This window comes from Coccinella septempunctata, chromosome 6 (assembly GCF_907165205.1).
Source record: "Coccinella septempunctata chromosome 6, icCocSept1.1, whole genome shotgun sequence".
In the NCBI taxonomy this organism is placed as follows: Eukaryota; Metazoa; Arthropoda; class Insecta; order Coleoptera; family Coccinellidae; genus Coccinella; species Coccinella septempunctata.
Window position 1 is genome coordinate 23680113 of NC_058194.1, and position 20396 is coordinate 23700508.

At 36.4% G+C, this 20396-nt stretch overlaps 1 protein-coding gene across 1 annotated transcript in view; it reads left to right on the top strand.

Annotated features, from left to right (window-relative positions):
* LOC123315700 (cadherin-89D) overlaps positions 1-18658 on the top strand; it is a 36963-nt gene extending 18305 nt beyond the window's left edge. The window contains exons 7-25 of the mRNA XM_044901528.1: positions 2892-3020; positions 3995-4388; positions 4444-4523; positions 4870-5136; positions 5197-5404; positions 6382-6540; positions 6596-6773; positions 6946-7199; positions 7764-8339; positions 8555-9283; positions 9358-9957; positions 10044-10180; positions 10708-10926; positions 11681-11769; positions 11826-11909; positions 13652-13720; positions 13778-13993; positions 17298-17630; positions 17814-18658. Coding sequence (XP_044757463.1) covers positions 2892-3020; positions 3995-4388; positions 4444-4523; positions 4870-5136; positions 5197-5404; positions 6382-6540; positions 6596-6773; positions 6946-7199; positions 7764-8339; positions 8555-9283; positions 9358-9957; positions 10044-10180; positions 10708-10926; positions 11681-11769; positions 11826-11909; positions 13652-13720; positions 13778-13993; positions 17298-17630; positions 17814-18090 — 4998 coding nt within the window. The 3' untranslated portion in view covers positions 18091-18658. The remainder of the gene's footprint in view (positions 1-2891; positions 3021-3994; positions 4389-4443; positions 4524-4869; positions 5137-5196; positions 5405-6381; positions 6541-6595; positions 6774-6945; positions 7200-7763; positions 8340-8554; positions 9284-9357; positions 9958-10043; positions 10181-10707; positions 10927-11680; positions 11770-11825; positions 11910-13651; positions 13721-13777; positions 13994-17297; positions 17631-17813) is intronic.
* Positions 18659-20396: the final 1738 nt, after the last annotated feature.

Consider the following 20396-nt stretch of genomic DNA (forward strand, 5'->3'; position numbering starts at 1 on the left):
CGTTTTTTCAGCTCGTGCTGCACCCAAACATCAAGCTTCTTTTTCAATCCAGCCTTATGCAGATGGTTCAAAACTGTTATCGTTCGGTCATAACAATGAAAAAACGTTTTTTGCTAGTATGGTAGTACATGAATTCCTCTTTCCAACGAGTATAAGTTTGTCCCAATTCGACACATACATAACGATGTATAGGTCAATAAAACCATCTGTCAAAAAAATAATGGATTTCTTTTTCCCCAACCTAATATAATCGATCAATTCCACAACAATATAGCAAGATCAGAGGTATCACATTCTCACACGAATTTGTTAGTTCCATTTCAAATCATCAGGCAAATTTTTATTTCACATTATGCAACTGTTCATGAATAATTGAGAAGTCATGCACCCTCTGGAGGAGGGTAAAGGAGTTCTCTAAATGCCAACCCCATCTTTTTTGTGTTAGAAAAGAATAATAAAAAAGGGTTGTTAAAAAAATCATCAATCATCAATGACCAAATCATCATCAGCAACAAAAGGTGTACCTATCCATTTCTGATGAAACAAGATACAGTTGCCATGATATTTTCTGATGTAGTTTGTCATTTATTTACACAGTTAACATGCCCTTTCTCAGATTCAGTGATTTTTTTTGTCCGTCATCACCATCAGTAGGTAACCACTGTCTTTTCATCATTTTAGGAAACAGTACCAAATAACATTGAAGATATTGATTTGTTTTCCTCTGGAATTTTGGTGTAGTTAGGAAAATAACGTTGAAATTGCAAAAACTTCAACTCAATGTTTGAACATAGCATTATACCAAAGATTATAGAGTTTCTCTATTATCTTTGCATATGATACGTGCTTTACAGAATTGTTTCAATGAAGATGTTCAATTTGTAGAAACCGCCATATAGTTTGAATCGTGTAAAATATTCCAATACGAAGTGCATTCTCTCCCAATACGTTTAATTCGAACAGTTGCACAATATTTAATAAGCTCAAACCGCCAGAGCCAATCGTCATACCCACTGTTCTTACTTTTTTCCGACCATCAGACCAAGAAGATCTAATCGGTTCCATCGCGAAAATTGTGTTGGTTCAATTTATACCCGATAACATGCCATGGTTATACGCTTTCTTGACCATCGCAGTAATATTTCATTTTCGTAATCCATAACGATATTGTATTTCCAACTGAATCCTCATCAAGTGCAGTTTTATTGGACTTCCGTATCGATTACTGAACGGTTGAATAATTGGTGGTCGAAGAATGATGAGATTGTTGCGTAATGGAGCTTAATAGAACTAGGAAATATTTGTTCGTTATTTTTGAATGAGGAGAACACGTGCATAAATGAATATAATGAATATTGATTGAATATAGTTTTGATTTCAATATTTCTTCTCATCGGACGCATGTAAACGTTATGTTTGTATTGATTTTTCCATAGATTGAAACTGAAAAAAGGGAAGGGTTTCTTATATAGTGTAGAAGAACCGTAAAGCAGCAATAAATAAAAAAAGTCCATAAAATATTGCAAAATTACCTAGGTAATGAGTAAAAATCACGTAAACAATAAAAAATTCTGGTAATTCAAAAGCGATCAAAACTAAAAAATATACACCTCAAAGTTTCGCTGTATATACATTATCGGTGGAGAGGTAACGGATGAATGTATAGAAAATTTTTCCGTTATTGTAATTTCTATAATTTTGTCGTGTAGAAACCAAAAAAGAAAGAAAAAACGAGAGGGATATTGAATTTTATATTTCTCATAATAAATAATTTTGAAATTTCTAACCCATCTCGAAAAAGAATCGGTCACCGAATTAATTGCTTCGAAACCAACCTGAAATTCATATTTTGTGCAAGTGTTGAGTTTACCATTATAGAGTTAGTCTATAATCTTTGTATAGTCTTTTCTTTTGTGTCTCACTCACATCAACAGCATTCTATCTAAAGAATATGCTATTACACAGACCGTCGATTTAGTGTACATCAAATTTTCCTAGGTAGATCAAATCCAGGTACTTTTTTTGAGGGATCAATAATCAAATCTTCATTGAAGAGACTACACGAATTCCATTCTGATTGCCAAAATTCCTTGTGACTATTATTCGAATAAAGATAATCGTTATTCCATAAAGGTTCACGAGATTTCAATCTGGTACTTCTAGAATCTGGTATATATGATATACCACTGCCACCTGTCGGCGAATATGAGGTGTTACGATATTTGAAAGAATGATAACCAATGCAGTGGTATAGATCTGATGGTTCCAGTAACAATCCTCATAGAAGCATGGAGTAGGGTATCGATTTTATTGACGTGAGTACTGTTGAACCAAATAAAGCGACAGTACTCAGAACCAAAAAAAACTAAGGCCAAAGCTTGCATCAACATCCCCTAAAGAACCAGCTAATTTTTGAAGTTATAATGAAATAACTGCAAATTATTCTTGTATAATAACTCTTTTTTCAACTCTCATTTATTCATGGTTAGTTGGAAGTGATCAAATCTGGACAATTGTTATTTATCAGTGGAGAAAATGAATTTTTCAGTCCAATTCATTTTTCATAAATGAAATGCATTGTGAACTGCAATGATGTAACTGCACTTATTGAGGCGAACGTTGAAGCAGTTTATAATGAAAGATTGCCACTTGTAGATTGAACAATTAAAAAATTGATTTGAATTGCAACAGCGTCTCTTAGTGAGTCCTATTCCCTTTCACCTCTCCTTACATAATTATATTATTTTGAATAGGGAATCGATTTATTGAAAGGTTTATTCATTGGACATATAAAATAGATTTTAGGCCAATTTGGATCGCTTAGAAATTTGTATCTAATCATAAAAGAGGTATTCGAACGGAAAATTTAAAACTTTTCATATATTCTCTAGGACAGAGGTGTGCCACCCAGATCTGCAAATGCAACCATCCGAGTGCTTGTCATGGACAATGATGATTTGAGTCCGAAGTTCACCAAGGGAGTTTATAGGACGAAAATCTCAGAATTTTATCCTTTAAAAGTGAGTAGTATCCTATAGAATATTTTGGTAAAAAATCTATTAGATGTTTCTCAATATTATAAAAACTCATAGGTATTAAAATTATTCCTTGGTAATTCCAGAAAAGGAATAGAAGAAGACATTTTTTCCTATATGTTCCACTTCAAAAAGAAGTTTCTAATGTAATTCGAACAGTTTGTTTTTGTTTACTCAATACTTGGAATAATATGTTTCACAATTTAATTGTCCCAATTTAATTCTCTTCATAAATCTCTGCTCTATAGATACAATTTCAAACATAACTCCTTCATTTGAATATTCGGGTGATAAAAGATGAAACAGCAGGAGAGGGAATAAATTGAGAATGAATTTCTTGCATAACTGGTGGAACTAGAACATTTCCTAGTGATTTAATGAAGTATCGTCCAGTTTCAATAGGTCACATTTTATTCAGAATGGGTCTCTATTTGCATTTTCTGAAGGTCAGAGGATTTTAGAGGGATTTCTTTATTTCTGACTTAAAAAACAGGTTCTTTTTTCTGTTCTCTTGTTCGAAATATCAACAAACAAGCATATCAACGTTTTTGATTCGTTATCACCAAATCTTCAATGAATTTTTCATCCAACTCTTTCGGGTATGCGTGTTTTGAAAAGAATGGTCGAACTCTGCACTAAGCTCAAGACCACTCTTGGACTTCTTCTTGAAAATTTGATTATGAGGCTAAAAAAGAGCAATGAAGAAAAATACATACTACCATGTGTCTCAGAAAGAAAATAATTCCTATTCAACATATTTTTATTAGTTCCATCTACTCTATCAGTACTTTGAGTTATCTTATACATATGTACTATGCGATTAAATGAAATTAGTTTTGTTGGAAATGTTGCAATTTAGGCTTTAGCAGCTCTTTGATGAATCTTGGCAGTTATCTTATTCTGAGTGTTGGCCTCATCGCATGGATAATAAAAATCAGCAATCTATCCAATTTTTATAGGGAGATAGAATCCACAAGCGGATAGATTTCGATCCACCAATATTTGCCTTCGATCAAGATGTAGCAATAGACGCACCAATAAGGTACGATATAATAGCTGGGAACGAAAGGCACCTCTTCTCTCAAGATCACGTCAACGGATCGATATTCCTAGAGAGAGAAATTGATTTGGATTCTGAAAGGGCCCTTCCGGGAAACACTTTCGTTTTGCAAATACAGGCCTCCCAACTAGATAATCCTCTGAAAGCAGGTGTAGCTAGAGTTGAAGTGGAAATAGTCGACTTGAACGACAATCTACCGGAATTCGAAGTGGATTTTTATAACATCAGCATCGTGGAGAACCTTCCGAACGGATTTAGTGTTTTACAGATAGTAGCTGTGGATCAGGATCAAGGTAAAGACCTGCAGGGATATATCGATGTAAATATACGTCTTGTCAATTTCTTCAGGTGATAATGCTGACTTTACCTACCAATTGGACGATAAAAGTGGGGCATTCACATTGGATTCGAGATCTGGATGGCTGACAGTAAGTACAGACAATTACAAACAAGGCGGACTTACTCTTTTTATATGCTAAAAGACATATGATAGGAGAGACATATTTCGAACCATCCAATTTTAGTAAACGAAAGTTGCTTCCTCTCTATATGAGAAAATAATTACTCTCAAGGATATTTATATCAATTTAGTAACATGAGGGAAATATTCTTTCATTATTAACCAACACGAACATTGTCGTGCTTTGAGTTCACTATACTATACATTCACTTTTTGTTTTTGCTTCGGCCAATGCCTCATAATTAAGATTCTCTATCGTGAAATATTCGTTTGTCAGTAGAATACTGAAATTTTTACTCATATCTGAATTTCAGGTCAGGGACCAGGCTGTTCTAGATCGAGAGAAGAGGTCCTCAATATCTATGAGAGTTTATGCTAAGGAAAAAATGCCGAGTATGGTTACCAACCAAATAGGATCTTCTTCAGTAAATATTGAAGTCACCCTTCTTGACGCTAATGATAACAATCCCTCTTTCATACCAAACAATTTGTACAATTTTATGACAACTACTGATGTGAGAGAAAAAGAAACTATCGGAAAAATACGTGCAGTTGATCCAGACTTGGGACGAAATGGTTTGGTAGGCATTTTTGCTTCCTCCGGATTCTGTGGATGTATAAAAAATGATGAATTTTTGCAGGTGATGTATTCGATTCAGAAGGCTTCGAATATTTCAATCCCCTTCAACATCGATCCTAAAACTGGTTCTTTATACGTTGAACATACTCCTCCAGTAACAGGAAGGCATTTGCTGTTTGTTGAAGCTTTTGACCAACCCCAGAATCCTAGTGAACGAAGATCTGCCTTGGCAGTTGTCTCGGTTGATGTTAAGGCACCAAGTTCAAAGGGTGAGATTTTATTTCATACTCATAACGAATAACGAAATGCAAATTGGGGTAAATATGCTTTAAAAGCATCAAAAACGCTTGAGTGTCGAATGATTATATAAATGTTTAAAAAATTTGCCTTTTTTTCGAATTTAATGAGTTCACAAAAGTGGTGAATCTTAAGATGAAAATTTCATAAGGATCCCCGTGGGAAAAATTGTTGTATTTGCTGATTTTAACTTTCGCCCAAAGAGCTATTGAAATCATGAAATTGAGAATGACATTGCACTCTCATCTCTAATGATCTGCATGAAAGTCATAAAACACTTATCTTGGTGAAGGAAAGTGACATTACCATAAACGTTTGAGAGAATTGTTGCACTTAACCACATTGCTGCGGCTGGGAATGTAGCTGTGACATTATATTTATGGTCAAGTAACTTATAAATGACTATAATTATTATTGTTTCATGTCTGTTTATTTGGGAATGATTCATTGTATGGATTTCCTCCTCTGATCAAAAGCTTGAATTCACCATGAGCTTGAAAGTGATTGAAATAAAAATTTTGCTTTGTCTGTCATCGAATTTGTACATTACCTTATTTTCCAGGTTGTGTATCTATTCCCCTATTTTCTTCTACTCTCAGTGGGTTTTTACATTTCCAAACTAAGGTTTGGACCATACAACATTCGTATATTGTTGAAGCTGAGTGGTTAATCGAAACAAAATTTGGATGCCAAGATATATGAGGGTTTTCTATCACTTTGGCTTATGCTTCATGAACAAATTGACCGATTTCATGTGGTTGTTTCATGATATTCCATTTGTCGGTAATAAAATAATATAAGTTCAACTCTGAGTACATAAAAAACAGAAGGAGGATAGAGAATAATCATCAAGGTTCCGAGTGTTATGGGAGAATATTAACTGCTCATCTAATGACCACCTCATACAAAATTAAGATACATCCATTAAGGACAACATTATTTTTTTTAGCGAACAATCATGGACTTCCAGATTTCATTGGCGCACCTTATGAATTTTGGGTTGGAGGCAACGTAGGCATCGGAACAAGCGTTGGACAGATTCGTGTTACCAATATACCGGATACTAGAGGTTTGATGTACGATTTGCTGCACGGTTATCATGAGGGTGGTAAGATATTTTCCAGTATTCGGAAAGAAGTTGGATAAAGTATCGCCTCTTTCAGTGCCCTTTGCAGTTGAAGAGAGATCTGGAACGATAACAGTTGTAGATGAGTTATCTAAATTCAAAAGAGATAACTACGATTTTGAAGGGGTTGTTACGAACGATGAGGATGTTTATTTGGTAACCAACGTCACCGTTCACGTTGTTGACCCTCAAGATGAAAAAACGATACTGATGAAGTGAGTTTGAACTGAAATTATGATGATATAAGTTGGTTTATTTTGTTTTCTTTTCGTTCGTCATCACACATTAAAGACTAGGAGGGGGATTATAGGGTACCTAGTATAATATAGTGTACTTATGCATTAAAAAAATTTTGAATTTAGTTGTTTCACTGATCGTTATTTCCAGGACAAGTGCAGCTCCAATAGAGTTTCATGTGAAGGAAAACCTACCAAATGTTCTGATAGGAAAGTTGGGTTTTAAGAATACGAGTACAACATCACTTAAATTCTCCATTGCGAATCAGAAGGACGTGACAGATCACATCTCTATAACGTCTGATGGTACTCTCTTCACTATAAAAGCGTTGGATAGGGAGATGAGGGATGTTTACCGACTCACAGTCATAGCCGAGTTTACCAAAGGTCACACTTCTGGAACAGGTGAGTTGAAATTCTTCTTAATAATCTTAATTTTAATACCTAATAATAGGTTTGTTCGTTGAGTGGTTCGCAACAGTTGTGAACTGTACAGAGCAAGCGCAATTCCATTTTAGGGTAGCGAAAATCCATTTATGCTTGCTCTGTACAGTTCACAACCGTTGTGAACCACTCTACGAACAAGCCTTTTACGAAGATAACGGCGTGCTGAACTGCGCACGCTCGAGGTCAGTCTGCTCGTATTCAACGGATTTCGTTAGCGCAAGCGCTACTATCAACATATTTTATAGAAAAACATAATTTCATGTTTTTCGGGTTAGATTTCGAAGGGAGTGACAGAGTAACTGATTGAAATCCTCCAAGGCGTAATTGTAGTCATCATCATAACTAGTCCAGGTTTATCGAAAAATCGATGACCTCATGTTATATCTTCCTCGAGAAAATTCGTATATTTAATTCACATCAATCTTATTTATTCATTGTTTTTATTCGTAACTCATAATATGAATAATTATTGTGATCTCCTTCTGTTTCTCCACTGAAGACTGAACATATCTTTCTTCACAGGTATTTATCAAGTAACCATCTTCGTTGACGATGAAAACGACAATAGGCCAATGTTCGAGAGGACCAAATATGAGGGAAGAATTCGAGAAAACAGCATGTCAGGCACAGAAGTGGACCTGGATTACCTGATTCACGTGAACGACAAGGACATCGGCGATAACGGTCAATTCACAGTGTCCATGTTTGGAAACGGAAGCGAGATATTCAGATTGGACAAGAACACCGGAAAGGTCTATTTCATCAGTGCAGACTCCCCGCTTGATCGAGAAGAGACCGAAGGCTTCAACCTTTTGCTGGTGGCAAAAGACAAAGGAGGAATGAGCAGCGAGGCAAAGCTGATTATCAGAGTTGAAGATGAGAATGATAACGCCCCTAACATCAACCAATTTTACGTGTATAAAGAGGTCGGAGTTCAAGTTTTGGAGTTCGATATGTTGGGAAACAGAGTGGGACACTTTGGCGAGGCCACGAATGGATCTGAGGGAGTTTACGTTTTGACCCAGGCTTATCAAAGGGCTAAGAGACCCAAGGATAAATCGTCACCTATGATAACAATTCCAGAAGATGTCAATATAGGTCAGTCAACCATTTTTGTAATCGCTCAAATCAAATATGAATCACCAAGCATTCCAGAACGTTTGAGGGTGTTTTATTTTCACTATTTACACACATGATGATCAGTTTTTAGGCTTCCTTTATATTTAGATCTATATCTATACCTGCAAATCAAAACTGTCTTAAATAAGTCGTGATAAGGCATGAATATAGCACACAATAATTTTCAATTACAGGTTCCTCCATAATAAAACTTGTGGCTCAAGACGCCGATGCTCCAGAAAACGCTGTAATCAAATACGAAATTGTTTCGGAGATGCGACTACAAAACAATAATCAGGAATCTCCGAATTCAATGCAATTTTTCATGATCAATTCAGCAACTGGAGAAGTTGGTGTCCTCAAAACACTACCACCCGAATCAGAATTTCGTCTTAATATATCTGCCATGGATAAGGGAGGATTGAAAGATCATATTCTAGTCAGGTTGCTGGTACGGGATATAAATGATCATCCTCCGGTGTTCAAGAAATCTTGGTATAACTTCGACGCTGAAGAGTCTACCTATTACAGAAGAGTCCTTGGGTCCATTGAGGCTGTCGATGCAGATTTTGGTTCTAATGCTAATATAACTTATGCGATAGATTTCAAAGATGAAACAATCGATCTTCCATTTTCTATATCGCCAACTACAGGTGTTTTGAGTATCAATGGGTTGCTTGATAGAGAGACTCAGGATAGATATCGCTTTTCTGTTATTGCCAAAGATAACCCAAAGAATGGCAGAAGCTTGAGTAGCTCAGTTAGTGTAGAGGTTAACGTGTTGGATGTGAATGATAATCCTCCAACATTTTACGGTTACGACGATGTTGTAAAACTACCAAAAACGAACAAGAAGGATGATAATGATGTTCAGGAGAAAATTCCGATTTACTATGCCACAATTGCTGAGAACAGTCCTATAGGTGAGTGATTCAAGTTCAGCAAGAAATTTTTGTTTCAAATGGCAATTTCTCTCTTAAAATTTCAATTTTTTCAGGAACCCCGGTGACTAGGGTCTTTGCCAACGATTCAGATTTCACAGGAAATGGCAACGGACTCCTATTGTTCGACATCCCCTTCAAAAAAACGAAATCGAATCTATTCAGTGTGGATTCCAAACAAGGTGTAGTGACAACGATTGGGAAGCTAGATTATGAAACTGATAAAGTACACAACGTCACAATCATAGCTTCGGATTTGGGATCACCAAGCTTGAGTTCAACAGCGCTCTTGGTTGTTAAAGTGATCGACGTACCGGAGGATCTCAGGCTCTTCGAAAAACCAGTATTTGCCCATAGATACTATGAAATTGAAGTTGAGGAAAATGTTCCAGTGCCGATGAAATTGCTCACGTTGAACGTGACTGATTTTTACAAGAATTATAAGTTTAAATTCAGCATTGTCGCGGATAAAAATGACGACGTGAAGCAGATCTTCAAAATCGATCCTAGAAATGGCACATTGTTTGTTGTTAAAAGTCCGGATAGAGAAAAAAGGTCGAGATATGAACTCATCATTAAGCTTGAGGAGTTTAAAATACGGAGAGATATGACTGTCATGGTTTATCCAGTTTCTGGTGATAGATTGGGAAAGTTGGGTAAGTTTTATAACATTATCCTTATTATTATTCTAATCTAAAAATATGTGTCTCAAATAAGTTTTTAAATCCTGTTTATATTGCAGGTTTAAATGAAGTGAAAGTTATTGTAAGAGTTACGGATGTAAACGATAATGCTCCTAAATTCACTACAATGGGAAAACCTATAGTTGCTGCCATACCTGCCTCTGCCAACTACGGATTCCATATCGTACGACTACAGGTAGAAAATTTATTACTTGGAATTGAATTGAAAAGTTTTTCCGAATTGGAGAACGACAATTCCGAAAAATTGTCGCTCCAATAGTGCGAGCTAGTCATGAACAAACGTAGATAAATGCCAGAAAAGTTGAAAACATCTAAACAGAACTGCTGACCGGTTTTCGTATCATTGTCCCTCGTCACTCATTAGTACAGTGTAATGATACATATTTTAATCGGAGAATGGGGTCTTAAGCGAAGCCGGTGGGCTGCTTTGAGAAATATTTTCAAATTCTCATCAAGGTGCGCCACCTGTCCCGCAAAGACTGAACCAAAGCTCACTCGAGTTGGGCGTCCACTTCTCTCTTCGCTAATGTGATAATGAAGTTGATAATGTAAATAAATGAGTTGTCAGGCGAAAAGTTTCTAGAAAAATTTCTAGAAATTTCGGTAAATTTCAAAAAACCCCAAAACGGCTGGATGGATTCCGACCAAAATCATTAGATTAAGGCACATCGATAGATTCAAAATTTCGAATTGTCCTTCCAGGCTAGGGATCCTGATCTAGGCCTCAATGGTGAGGTTCGTTATCAGATTCTGGGACGTGTAGGAGAATCTTCGAGGAGATTCGCTATCGATCCAGTGACAGGACAAGTGCGCTCCATCTCTAGTTTCATCAAAGATGCTGGAAAGGTTTTCGGTTTCGATGTGAAGGCTACAGATCGAAGGGGTGCTGACGATGGAAAGAGTTCTATTGCAAATGTTTTTGTGAGTATACTAGTCACTCTTCTTCAGCTTAGATGGCAACATCAGATTTGTAACAAATACCCTTTAAATTCAGATGGTAGTGTGGGGAGCAATTATTCATATGGTATGTTTCAGCTGAATACGATTTTTCAGATGCGGAGCCATGAAGTAGTTCAAGATTAAATGAATTCGAATGCTTTAAAATGAAATATAACACTCAGAAATTCATTGCTTGCACACATTTTCAATAATTGCACTATTATATTTTTTGGTAGATATGCTAAAAATTTAATATTTGTTATCAATTATCAACAGAGTATTCTAGAAGATGACATTTAAATTTTAGACAAATATCTTTGAAAAATAGGAGTAAATAGTTATGAAATATTAGCATTTCTAACACAAGGAAACGCTATACTTTCGTGCATGGAATTTGTTAGTGAACTAGAGGTAATTTTGTTCTGCTAACTACAAAATAATGGTATTTTTGATGATTCAACATTCTGGGGTTGAGGCTATCCATTTACACTGAAAATTAAAAGTTGGAAAGAGAAGGAGGTGTTCTTTGTAAGGTTCATTTTTGAATTATCAAGTAGCTTACCTGCTAATAATTCTTTATGATCCACACAACGACAGAATAAGAAATTTCCTCCTGAGGAATATTTTCGAAATGAGGTCATCCCTCCCACCCTGTTTATTCCCCCGAATTTGCAAGAACTGGAGCGTGAAAAAAATAACCGAACTCAAGATATATGAATATCCCGATACTTTCCAGGTTTACATATTGGACGAACAGAACCAGCTCGTTCTTGTGATGGGATTGAAGCCCGTCGAGGTGGAAAGGAGCATAGATAACATAACTTCGTGAGTATTTGAGCGAGCTTATTGTGTTTGCTGAGTTCTCATCTCAACAATTTCAGGGCTTTGTACAATGTAACCGGCTACGACATACGAATTAGGAAATTGGAACCGCATTCGGAGAGGAATCAACTGGAGGCCAGCGCGTAAGTGTCACGTTCTGCCCATTTCGTATATATCTACGTATATTTTTAGTTTCTCCCTTAGACAAGAATCACAACTTTTATTACTATGAAAAAACAACAGAGCCGTATCTGGACATGATAATGCTTTTTTTCAAATTAAAGGGTGTGCCATGGTTTGTCCCATTTGCATGTTACTACTGAACGCATTTCCTCTGGATTTTCCACATTATACAGTGCGCGTCAGAATTATGGAACAAATTCATTCTTTCAGAGGAAAAATATCAGGCAACAAAATCATGACACAGATCAATTTTTGTTTCACTTTTACCAAATTTTTATGCATTTTTGAAGGATTTTTGTTGCACCTGTGACATCAACCCTCTAAATTTTTTGAATAGGGAAAGTGGGTCATGCGGTACTTTTTTGGCAAGGTATTTGTATCTTCTTTACAGGCGTGCAGAAATTTTCTAGACATTTTTTTTTAATTAGTTAGTTCAAAGAGGTTTTCAGTATGTGCACTTTGTCATAGCTCATTTACTTTGAGACGATGCTACCTGATGAAATTTGTCACCGAATGAAAGTCCACCATTACAGTTTTCCTCATGCACAACTTTCAACCCCCACGAAGCCTTTAATGGAGAAAAATCAATGGAGTGATATTGAAAATTTATTTCGGTACCACTAGGAGAATCATTGTGCATTACAAGATAAGTTAAATTAAATGTTCAAAATGGCCACAAACGTTAAGGATGCAATAACCACAACGCTTGGGGTTGAAAGGGGTTGTAAGTTGTGCATGAACAAAACTGTAATGGTCGACTTTCATTCGTTGACAAATTTCATAAGGTACCATCGTCTCTAAGTAAATGAGCCATTACAAAGTGCACATGCTTAAAACCTCTTTGAACTAACTAATTTAAAAAAAAAATTCCTTGAACATTTCTGCACGCCTGTAAATAAGGCTGTAGATAAGATCTGGCCAAAAAAGTACCACATGACCCACTTTTCACTGTTTCAGGATTGTGTTGCCATATATTTTCCTTATGAGAAAATGAATTTGTTCCATAATTTTGACGCGCACTGTATAGATAGGTTGAACCTGTCCCAGTTAAAAAGTTTTGTATGGTAGATGTAAGCTGAAAATGTGATACAGTTAGTGAATATTTCCTTCAAGATAACGCCAACGGTAATAAAAAATACTTATGTCCCAGTTATCTGTCGTCAGCAACATCATTTTCATTCTTTTATATCAGCTTTCTTCACGTATTTTTAACACGTACAATGTCTTATTGTTAGAGATCTCTTTGAAACTGGGCGATGAAAGTAACAACTGCCCGAAAAGAAAAACAACTATAATCGCTGTAGGTATCGGTGAAGAAAATTCCTAAAGTGAATGAAGTTTAGAACTACACGGGGTGCCAATAATTATACGGAACGAGGCTTTATGAGCTCAGCCTGTGAGATATCTCGGTTACGAAAGTTACGAAAACTTGAGATTTGGGTCGGAATATCATTTTTATCGGCTCTATAAGCGTAATGATTGGGTTTGATGCTGATGTTTTGTTGAATTTTCGAAAAATTAATATGACTCAAAGACCAGTGTTGCTGAAATAATGCGTATGTTATGTAATTATGAGTCAATTTAATTTTTTATGTTCTTTGTGATAAATTCGAGGAAAATCTAAACTATATGAAAGATTTTGATGTCAATAGAAACATTCAATTTTACGACTTCCAAAGATTCAGGTTTCTGTTTGTTTCAGAACGGATATGTACCTATACGCTGTAGATCCCCTGTTGAATTCAGTGGTAGATATGAATGATCTGCAACAGTAAGTCGAAAATACAGTAAATTAATTCGTGATTATTCATTAATTCTCTCCATACAGGGTCTTACAAACTAGACACGAAGAATTGGAAAGATCTTTAGATGGCCCTAAAGTACTTGCTATAGCTACTGGACCTATAGAAAGAAGCCATTTCCGAAGTCAACGAGTTCTACTTTCTTCGGTAGAAGTTGGTGTTGTAATTTTGGGATGTGTTGTTTTCATAGGTGCCCTAGCAACAGCCATATGTGTTTTATGTGTGAGGAAGAAGAAGAAACAGTGAGTCTAATTGTTTTTATTTTGGGACTAATAGGGATGGATGAACCATTTTTTGAATAACAGTTTTCAACCAAAATGCAAGCATTTTGGTTGGTATTCCTCGAATTTTCTTGTTCTTATTTCCTTCCGTAAGTTTCATTTTAGCTACTCTCTTTTGAAAAACGGTCTACTTTGATCAGTTTAGAAAAATCTCAAGGAAATTCATTGCAGCATAAAATTCCATTTTCTAAAAACTTCTTCTTTTGCTTCGACTAATATTTCAACCAAAAAATAGTGAATATTATTCATGTTTTCCCAACATCAGTTACTGGCATAAATATGGCTAACCTGATAGGGAAGCAAAACAAATAGGTAGTTACTTATGCGAAATATTTTCTGTACTTTATCTCTCTTACATTCAACACCGAGCTGAATAATATCATTCACAGGCCCATCAGAGAGGGAAAGCAATTTAATTATGTGAAAAAAGTTTCACTCTCGATGATTCTGCAGCTTTTGGGTTCTTTCACATTGAATTTAATTCAGACAAATAAAGCGGTACAAGTCTGGCATTCCAAATTATCGCCAATCCTTCATTTCCTCTAAAGGGTTCATTGTACCTGTATCATTAACACAATGTGTTTTGTGCAAAATTGACAGAGAATGTGGCTTTGAGTAACGAAGTTACGAAGGGGATGTTAGTTTAAATTAAAGAGGTTGAACGAACTGAAATTTGATACTCATGTTTGATCGATGATGGCCGAGATCGTACCTCAGGAACTGAGGGTTTGTTTTGTTTATGCTGCCTCGCGAAACTTCATTGGCTCATTGTCCATTAAAAATTCATACACTCACGATGAATTTTTTCAAGATGATGAGAAATATACAGGGTGTAAATGATGAATACGTGCGAAAAAGCCGATCTTCCAACGGCAGTAGACTGGCAGTTGAAATTGGCAGCCAATCAGCCATTATTCTATCTTCTTGATTGAATTCAAGAGTTGAGATGAATGTTTGGCTATTAAGCTTCAAAAATGTGTTCAAGTCCTGACTTAATCTTGGTATTGTAAAGTAGAAAGATCTATTGAGAAAAACCTTTGAGTCCCCTCAAAAGACTGAAGATTTGACACTCACCTCTAAGAGATGCATATACACTCTCTCAGCTGAACCATCAGTCACGAATTGAATTTTTCGAGAAAAAGTTGTTATCTGTTACTTCGAAGCATTCAATGGCATCCGATTCCTTAAGGAGTTAAACGAATAGGAGAAGATCTTAAGATCTTCGTTGAAAGAATAGATTTGCTGCTTGGCATATATGAAGGTGCGATTCAAGAGCAAAGATGTGTCACTAGTGAACGAAGTCATCAGCCAGTGTTGGCGATAGGTTCATAATGGTAGATTGCAAAAAGATCTTCAAGAAAGCCTTCTGTTGGAGTAGGATGTTCCAGCAATAGCAGAATCATCTGCTATTTTACCCCGAATTTTTGGAATGGACGTCCTTTTCGTTAAGAGTTACAATCATCAGAAATTAATATGCAATGAAATATGATACCTATACCCATACAGATATGACTGACGACTTCATAGTATATTACCCTTACATAAAAAACGTTGATGAGGCCTCGAAACAGCCCAATCTGACCGAAGGGATCAGAGCAACGCACTTGAAACCTTGCCGGATTACCGAATGGATAACCATCTGATGGAAGTCGACGTCGACAAAGAAATTTTCATTTCGGAAAAAAATTCAAGCATGTTCGATAGCTGCGAGTTTCCATAAACGTAACCCCACAAGCCCCATATGTTATAACAATATAAATGAATTATCCCATTACACGGAGTAAATCGACTGAAAAAGCGGTCCCGCGGGTCCTTTTCCATCGAAGTGCCTATATTTCTGGGGGCGTTTTTGTGCCTTAACACTTCTCAACCTAATCATATCATTTGGAGTTGGCGTTATCTTTAATTCAATGTTGTTATCAAGCGGTCAGAGACCTGCTCTGGGTCCTTGCGGAGATTTCTATAACACAGTCTTTACGCATGCTTTCAACAAAAGAACCATACGAAAGGGGTAGTATTCTATTCAGCTTTGAGATACTTGTTTTGTCGAAGATATCATCAAAGAATTTCAAGGCTGAGAAGGAAATTCATGATTATTCTTTGCCTTACTGATCTCCAAATTATAAAGTTCTATTCGTCCTTCAACAGGGATGTGAATTTCTTCATGATTTCAAATCGTTCTTCAGTTTAGATGGTCACCGAAATACCGAATATGTAATGGATTTGTGGTGGTTTGAAAAAATAAAATGATAAGGTAGACAGGTCGCTTCTTATTGTCTCCGCTATCTCTTAGTTTGCCTAAATGTTTATTACAATCTTCTCTTTTTATTTCATTAAGTTTTTTGTGGTTTTCAATATTTTCCATGAGGTTTCAACGATATTCTCGTTCAGTTGCGATGGGTGTTCTTTGATTGTGGATATTATGCATATATCTTTGTGAAATTGTTCATTTGTGTGATACTACGGTACTTTCGACCATTGTTTTTAGCTCTATTCTGAACTTTTCCAGCTCGATGCTGCTTTACGTCAGTAACTATCTCACTTTCGGTATGGTACCTAGTGGTCGTTGTAATTCTGTTTTTGGTATGTCCGATGTACATGTATGGTGGAGGGTGGTGCAGAATCAGTTCTGGTATTGTTCCTTATTGTACTTGCTGCTTCTTTTTCCATATCAATCTTATCTTCTTCTGTCATATCGTTTGTTCTAATATATTGTGTATTTATGGTTCGCGACATAAGTACTATGTCGAAGGCTATCGAAATGTCTGGAAAAATTTCCCCTTTCTTTTTTTATTTTTACACCATTTGGTCATTCCTTGGACCTCTCATTGGCCTGCTTGACTTATCCAAGTCTTTTTCATGGACTGAAATCACAAAAGAGATTTTGGGGCTTCCCTTGATCATTTTTGTGAGAACGAAACACGTCAAATTTGTGTAGATTTTGGGGCTTCTTTTGATCATTTTTGTGAGAACGAAACAACTCAACTTTGTGTTAACTAGACAGCCTTGCAGTAGATGAATGGTGATCAACTGAATTCTAGAAGTTACAGCCAAGAAATTGGCATGTAGTCTAGTAATGATGATATCTCGATATTAGTTGTAGGAACCTATTCAAGGATTTCAAGCGAAACTAGTCCTCTTCGATTCAAACTTCATTCTACTGATAGAAAGAAGAAGCCACTACCAGTATCATAAGACCAAACTTATTACCTACGTATTCTTTTCCAGTTTCCGGATTTTTTTTTTATTGATTTCAATTTTGCAGATTGCTGCAAAAAGCTTTCACAAGACCGCTCAGCTATTCCCTTGCCGCAAACGGAATAGGCAAACCAACATTCTTCTCACCAACGTTCAGCGAAGGGCTGTGCTATGAAACTGATGGTCATCGGTCGTCACACAGACATGGCTACCCTTCAAGACAGCATGACATATCCTGCCCGCGCTACGTATCCTCTTCAGATCATCGTGGTAGATCCAGAAACTCCGGAGGCCTGAAGAGCGTAGCTTCTTTGAATTCGAGTGGTCAGGACTCTGGAATTGTGGAAACTCCGCAATGCCAGTGCGGAAATTTGAGCAGTCATTCTTCGGAAGAGAGCAGGTGAGAATTTTTGGTAAAAATGTTGCTTCAGACCGACCAGAACTGAGGCCTCTATTAAGCTATTGCATAATTCAGAGTCTAGAACTCAAGTGAAAAAGTTCCAAGTGAAATTAAGTGATCAAAAATACTGGAAAGGTCCTTTTGGATGAATATGGATTTTTATATCATTGAATTTTATTACAGCTACGAGGATTCTCTTCAGTCAGTAGCGGCCCATAGGAGGGGAACCAGAAGTTCTTCAATGAGACACAGTAACCCAACATTGAACGAAAACCCTGCTCCACAAGACCGTCGATCAAGAAACAGATCAATCACAGAAGCCATAGTCCGACCTTCTGGCCTCCATCGTCCGATGTCGATGACCCATCTTTCTGGTTCACCGGCATTTTTAGTTTCGGCTCCAACGCCAGCCCTTAGAAAATCGAACGAAAGACTGGTACTTTATCCTGTCAATCAATAGTAGAGCTTGCTGTTTAGTTAATAAAAAAAAACGAACTGAAGAAGCGAACAACCAGAAGTGATTTCGCTTGTGATATATACTCAAAATTAAAAATATACCTGTCAATCCATGTTAAATACCCGAAGTGAATCATTAATAATTTTATTATTCATACTCCTAAAACTCAGAGAAAAGGTGTTTTCCAATAACGAAACAGGAATTGTTCTCTTGCCTCTTGCCGCAACTTGAAATCTTAAGTGTTGTGGAAGAAATTTTGTTACCAAGAAGTACCTGAACTCATTTTCAACTTCCACAGCGATCGTGTCTAAAATTCTTCCTATGAAATTGTTGAGTTACCATCGAAATTTTCGAATGTATATATTTGTTAATAGAAGAAGATTTTATATTTATAATTTTAGTGTTGTTGTGAAATTGTTTTTATGTTTTCTGTACTTAAATTATTCGTCCTAAAACTCCTAAAAGGCCTCTGTGCAATAGCTAAGCAATACTCAATTCATTGCATATTTATCGATGAATGAAAAGTAAAATGTACATAAACTCGCTTGTAATTAAAATACTATATCAATTAGGACTTGGTTTTAATTATTGCGACCATATTATTACCTAACAGATGAATTTCAGGATAGGTACTAAACGTCAGAAAATCCACAGAGATATATTTCGCCAACAACTTGCCCATTCAAGATAAAATCTCCAAAATATTCTTCCGTAGTGCAGATTCAACTTCTTGGCAACTTTATAGTTGTACTTCTTCCGTATGCCAGTGAACTTGTATCATTAACGTAACTGATCTCGAACTCTTGCATGAACATGACAATAAGACGCAGACAACTGTAGCTTCAGTTGCATGTGAATTCATTGAACTGAAAGTTTTCAAGGTTTGTACGGAATAATTGGCGAAGTTCTCATCGGTATGCAAATATTTTATTCCTATCTAGTAGGTACACATAGGAGATGGCATCTGAATGAAAAGGATTCAGATTGAACAAAAGTTTCCATATAAATGCGAACTAAAAGGTTAGTTTCGGTTGTGATAAATATAGTGCTCCAGTTACAGATTTTGTCGACCAAATGTTCATTTATGGGAAATCAAATGTTTACCCTCTATCATATCTGAATGGATTTTTGCTCCTCGTTTGATAACTTTTTCAGTTTCAGGTAGGGTTTTGTCGATCGCGTTTCTAAGAATTTTGGATTAGTTATTGTTTTACGTGCTTACAACCAACTTCGACTCAAAATCTAGAAATTTGTTTTGAAATAATGCCTAGACTTAACTTAACTTCGAGTGAGTGAAAAGCTCGTCTATCGATATTGAGAAACTGGAAACGGGATCGAACGACCGAGAAATGGACGCCCTAGAACTACTAATCCTGCACAAGATCGGTTTCTGCATCATGCAACAGCGGCTTCTGATTGCTTCTGTTGTTCTGGTTTCGATAGAAACATTTCGTCGAAAACTTCGAGATGTTAATCTATTTTCTCGAAGACTCTTACGAAAGATTCGACGAGTTCAAAATCATTTTCGGCTTTTATTGTATTGACCCAATGAGTACGTGAATTATAACGATTACTCGAGGTCTGTATTGTTCACAGAGTGTCGAGATATTGACGGTTTTTGGATAGTGGGCATGTTCGGGTATGGACCCATTCTCTGGTGCCCACAAATTGCAGACTTATTCAGGAAATTCATTCTTTCAGAGATCGTACAGTTACTGTTTGGCAATTATTTCAATGGACGTACAGAAATATCAGTGCTTGATGATATCATGAATGTCCAGATTTACATAGAGCAAGTATTGACAATCTATTTCATCTGCCTCATGCTGCTATTGGGTCAAATTGCTTATTTTTGGAAGTTGATGGGACAATTGTTGATGAAGCTCTGGAAATTCATAATATAACGCATTTGGCTTTGCCCTCTCAGTAGCCAGGCAATGGACAAAAGAATGTAATTGGTCGCAAGCACTTGTGGCGATATATCAGAGTATTACTTTGGGTTTTGAAAACTTCTGGATAGCACGGCGACGATACTATAATTATTGTTGATACTGACGGATGGAGAGTTTTGTTTCCTGCCCGTAAAGTGTCGCTAGCAACTGGATCAAAAAACGCCTGAAAAACCGAAGTCAGGCAACCCAATTCACGCACGGAAAGAATGAGTTAAATAAGTGAATCAAAATTTAGATTCCTCACCGTTCTTATATTCAAAAGATTGGTGAAAAATAATGGATTCTTATGATACATGTTCCAAAATTTTTGAACCTCCTCAACTTTTGTGGAGCAGTTTATTCATCGCACAAGGCTCA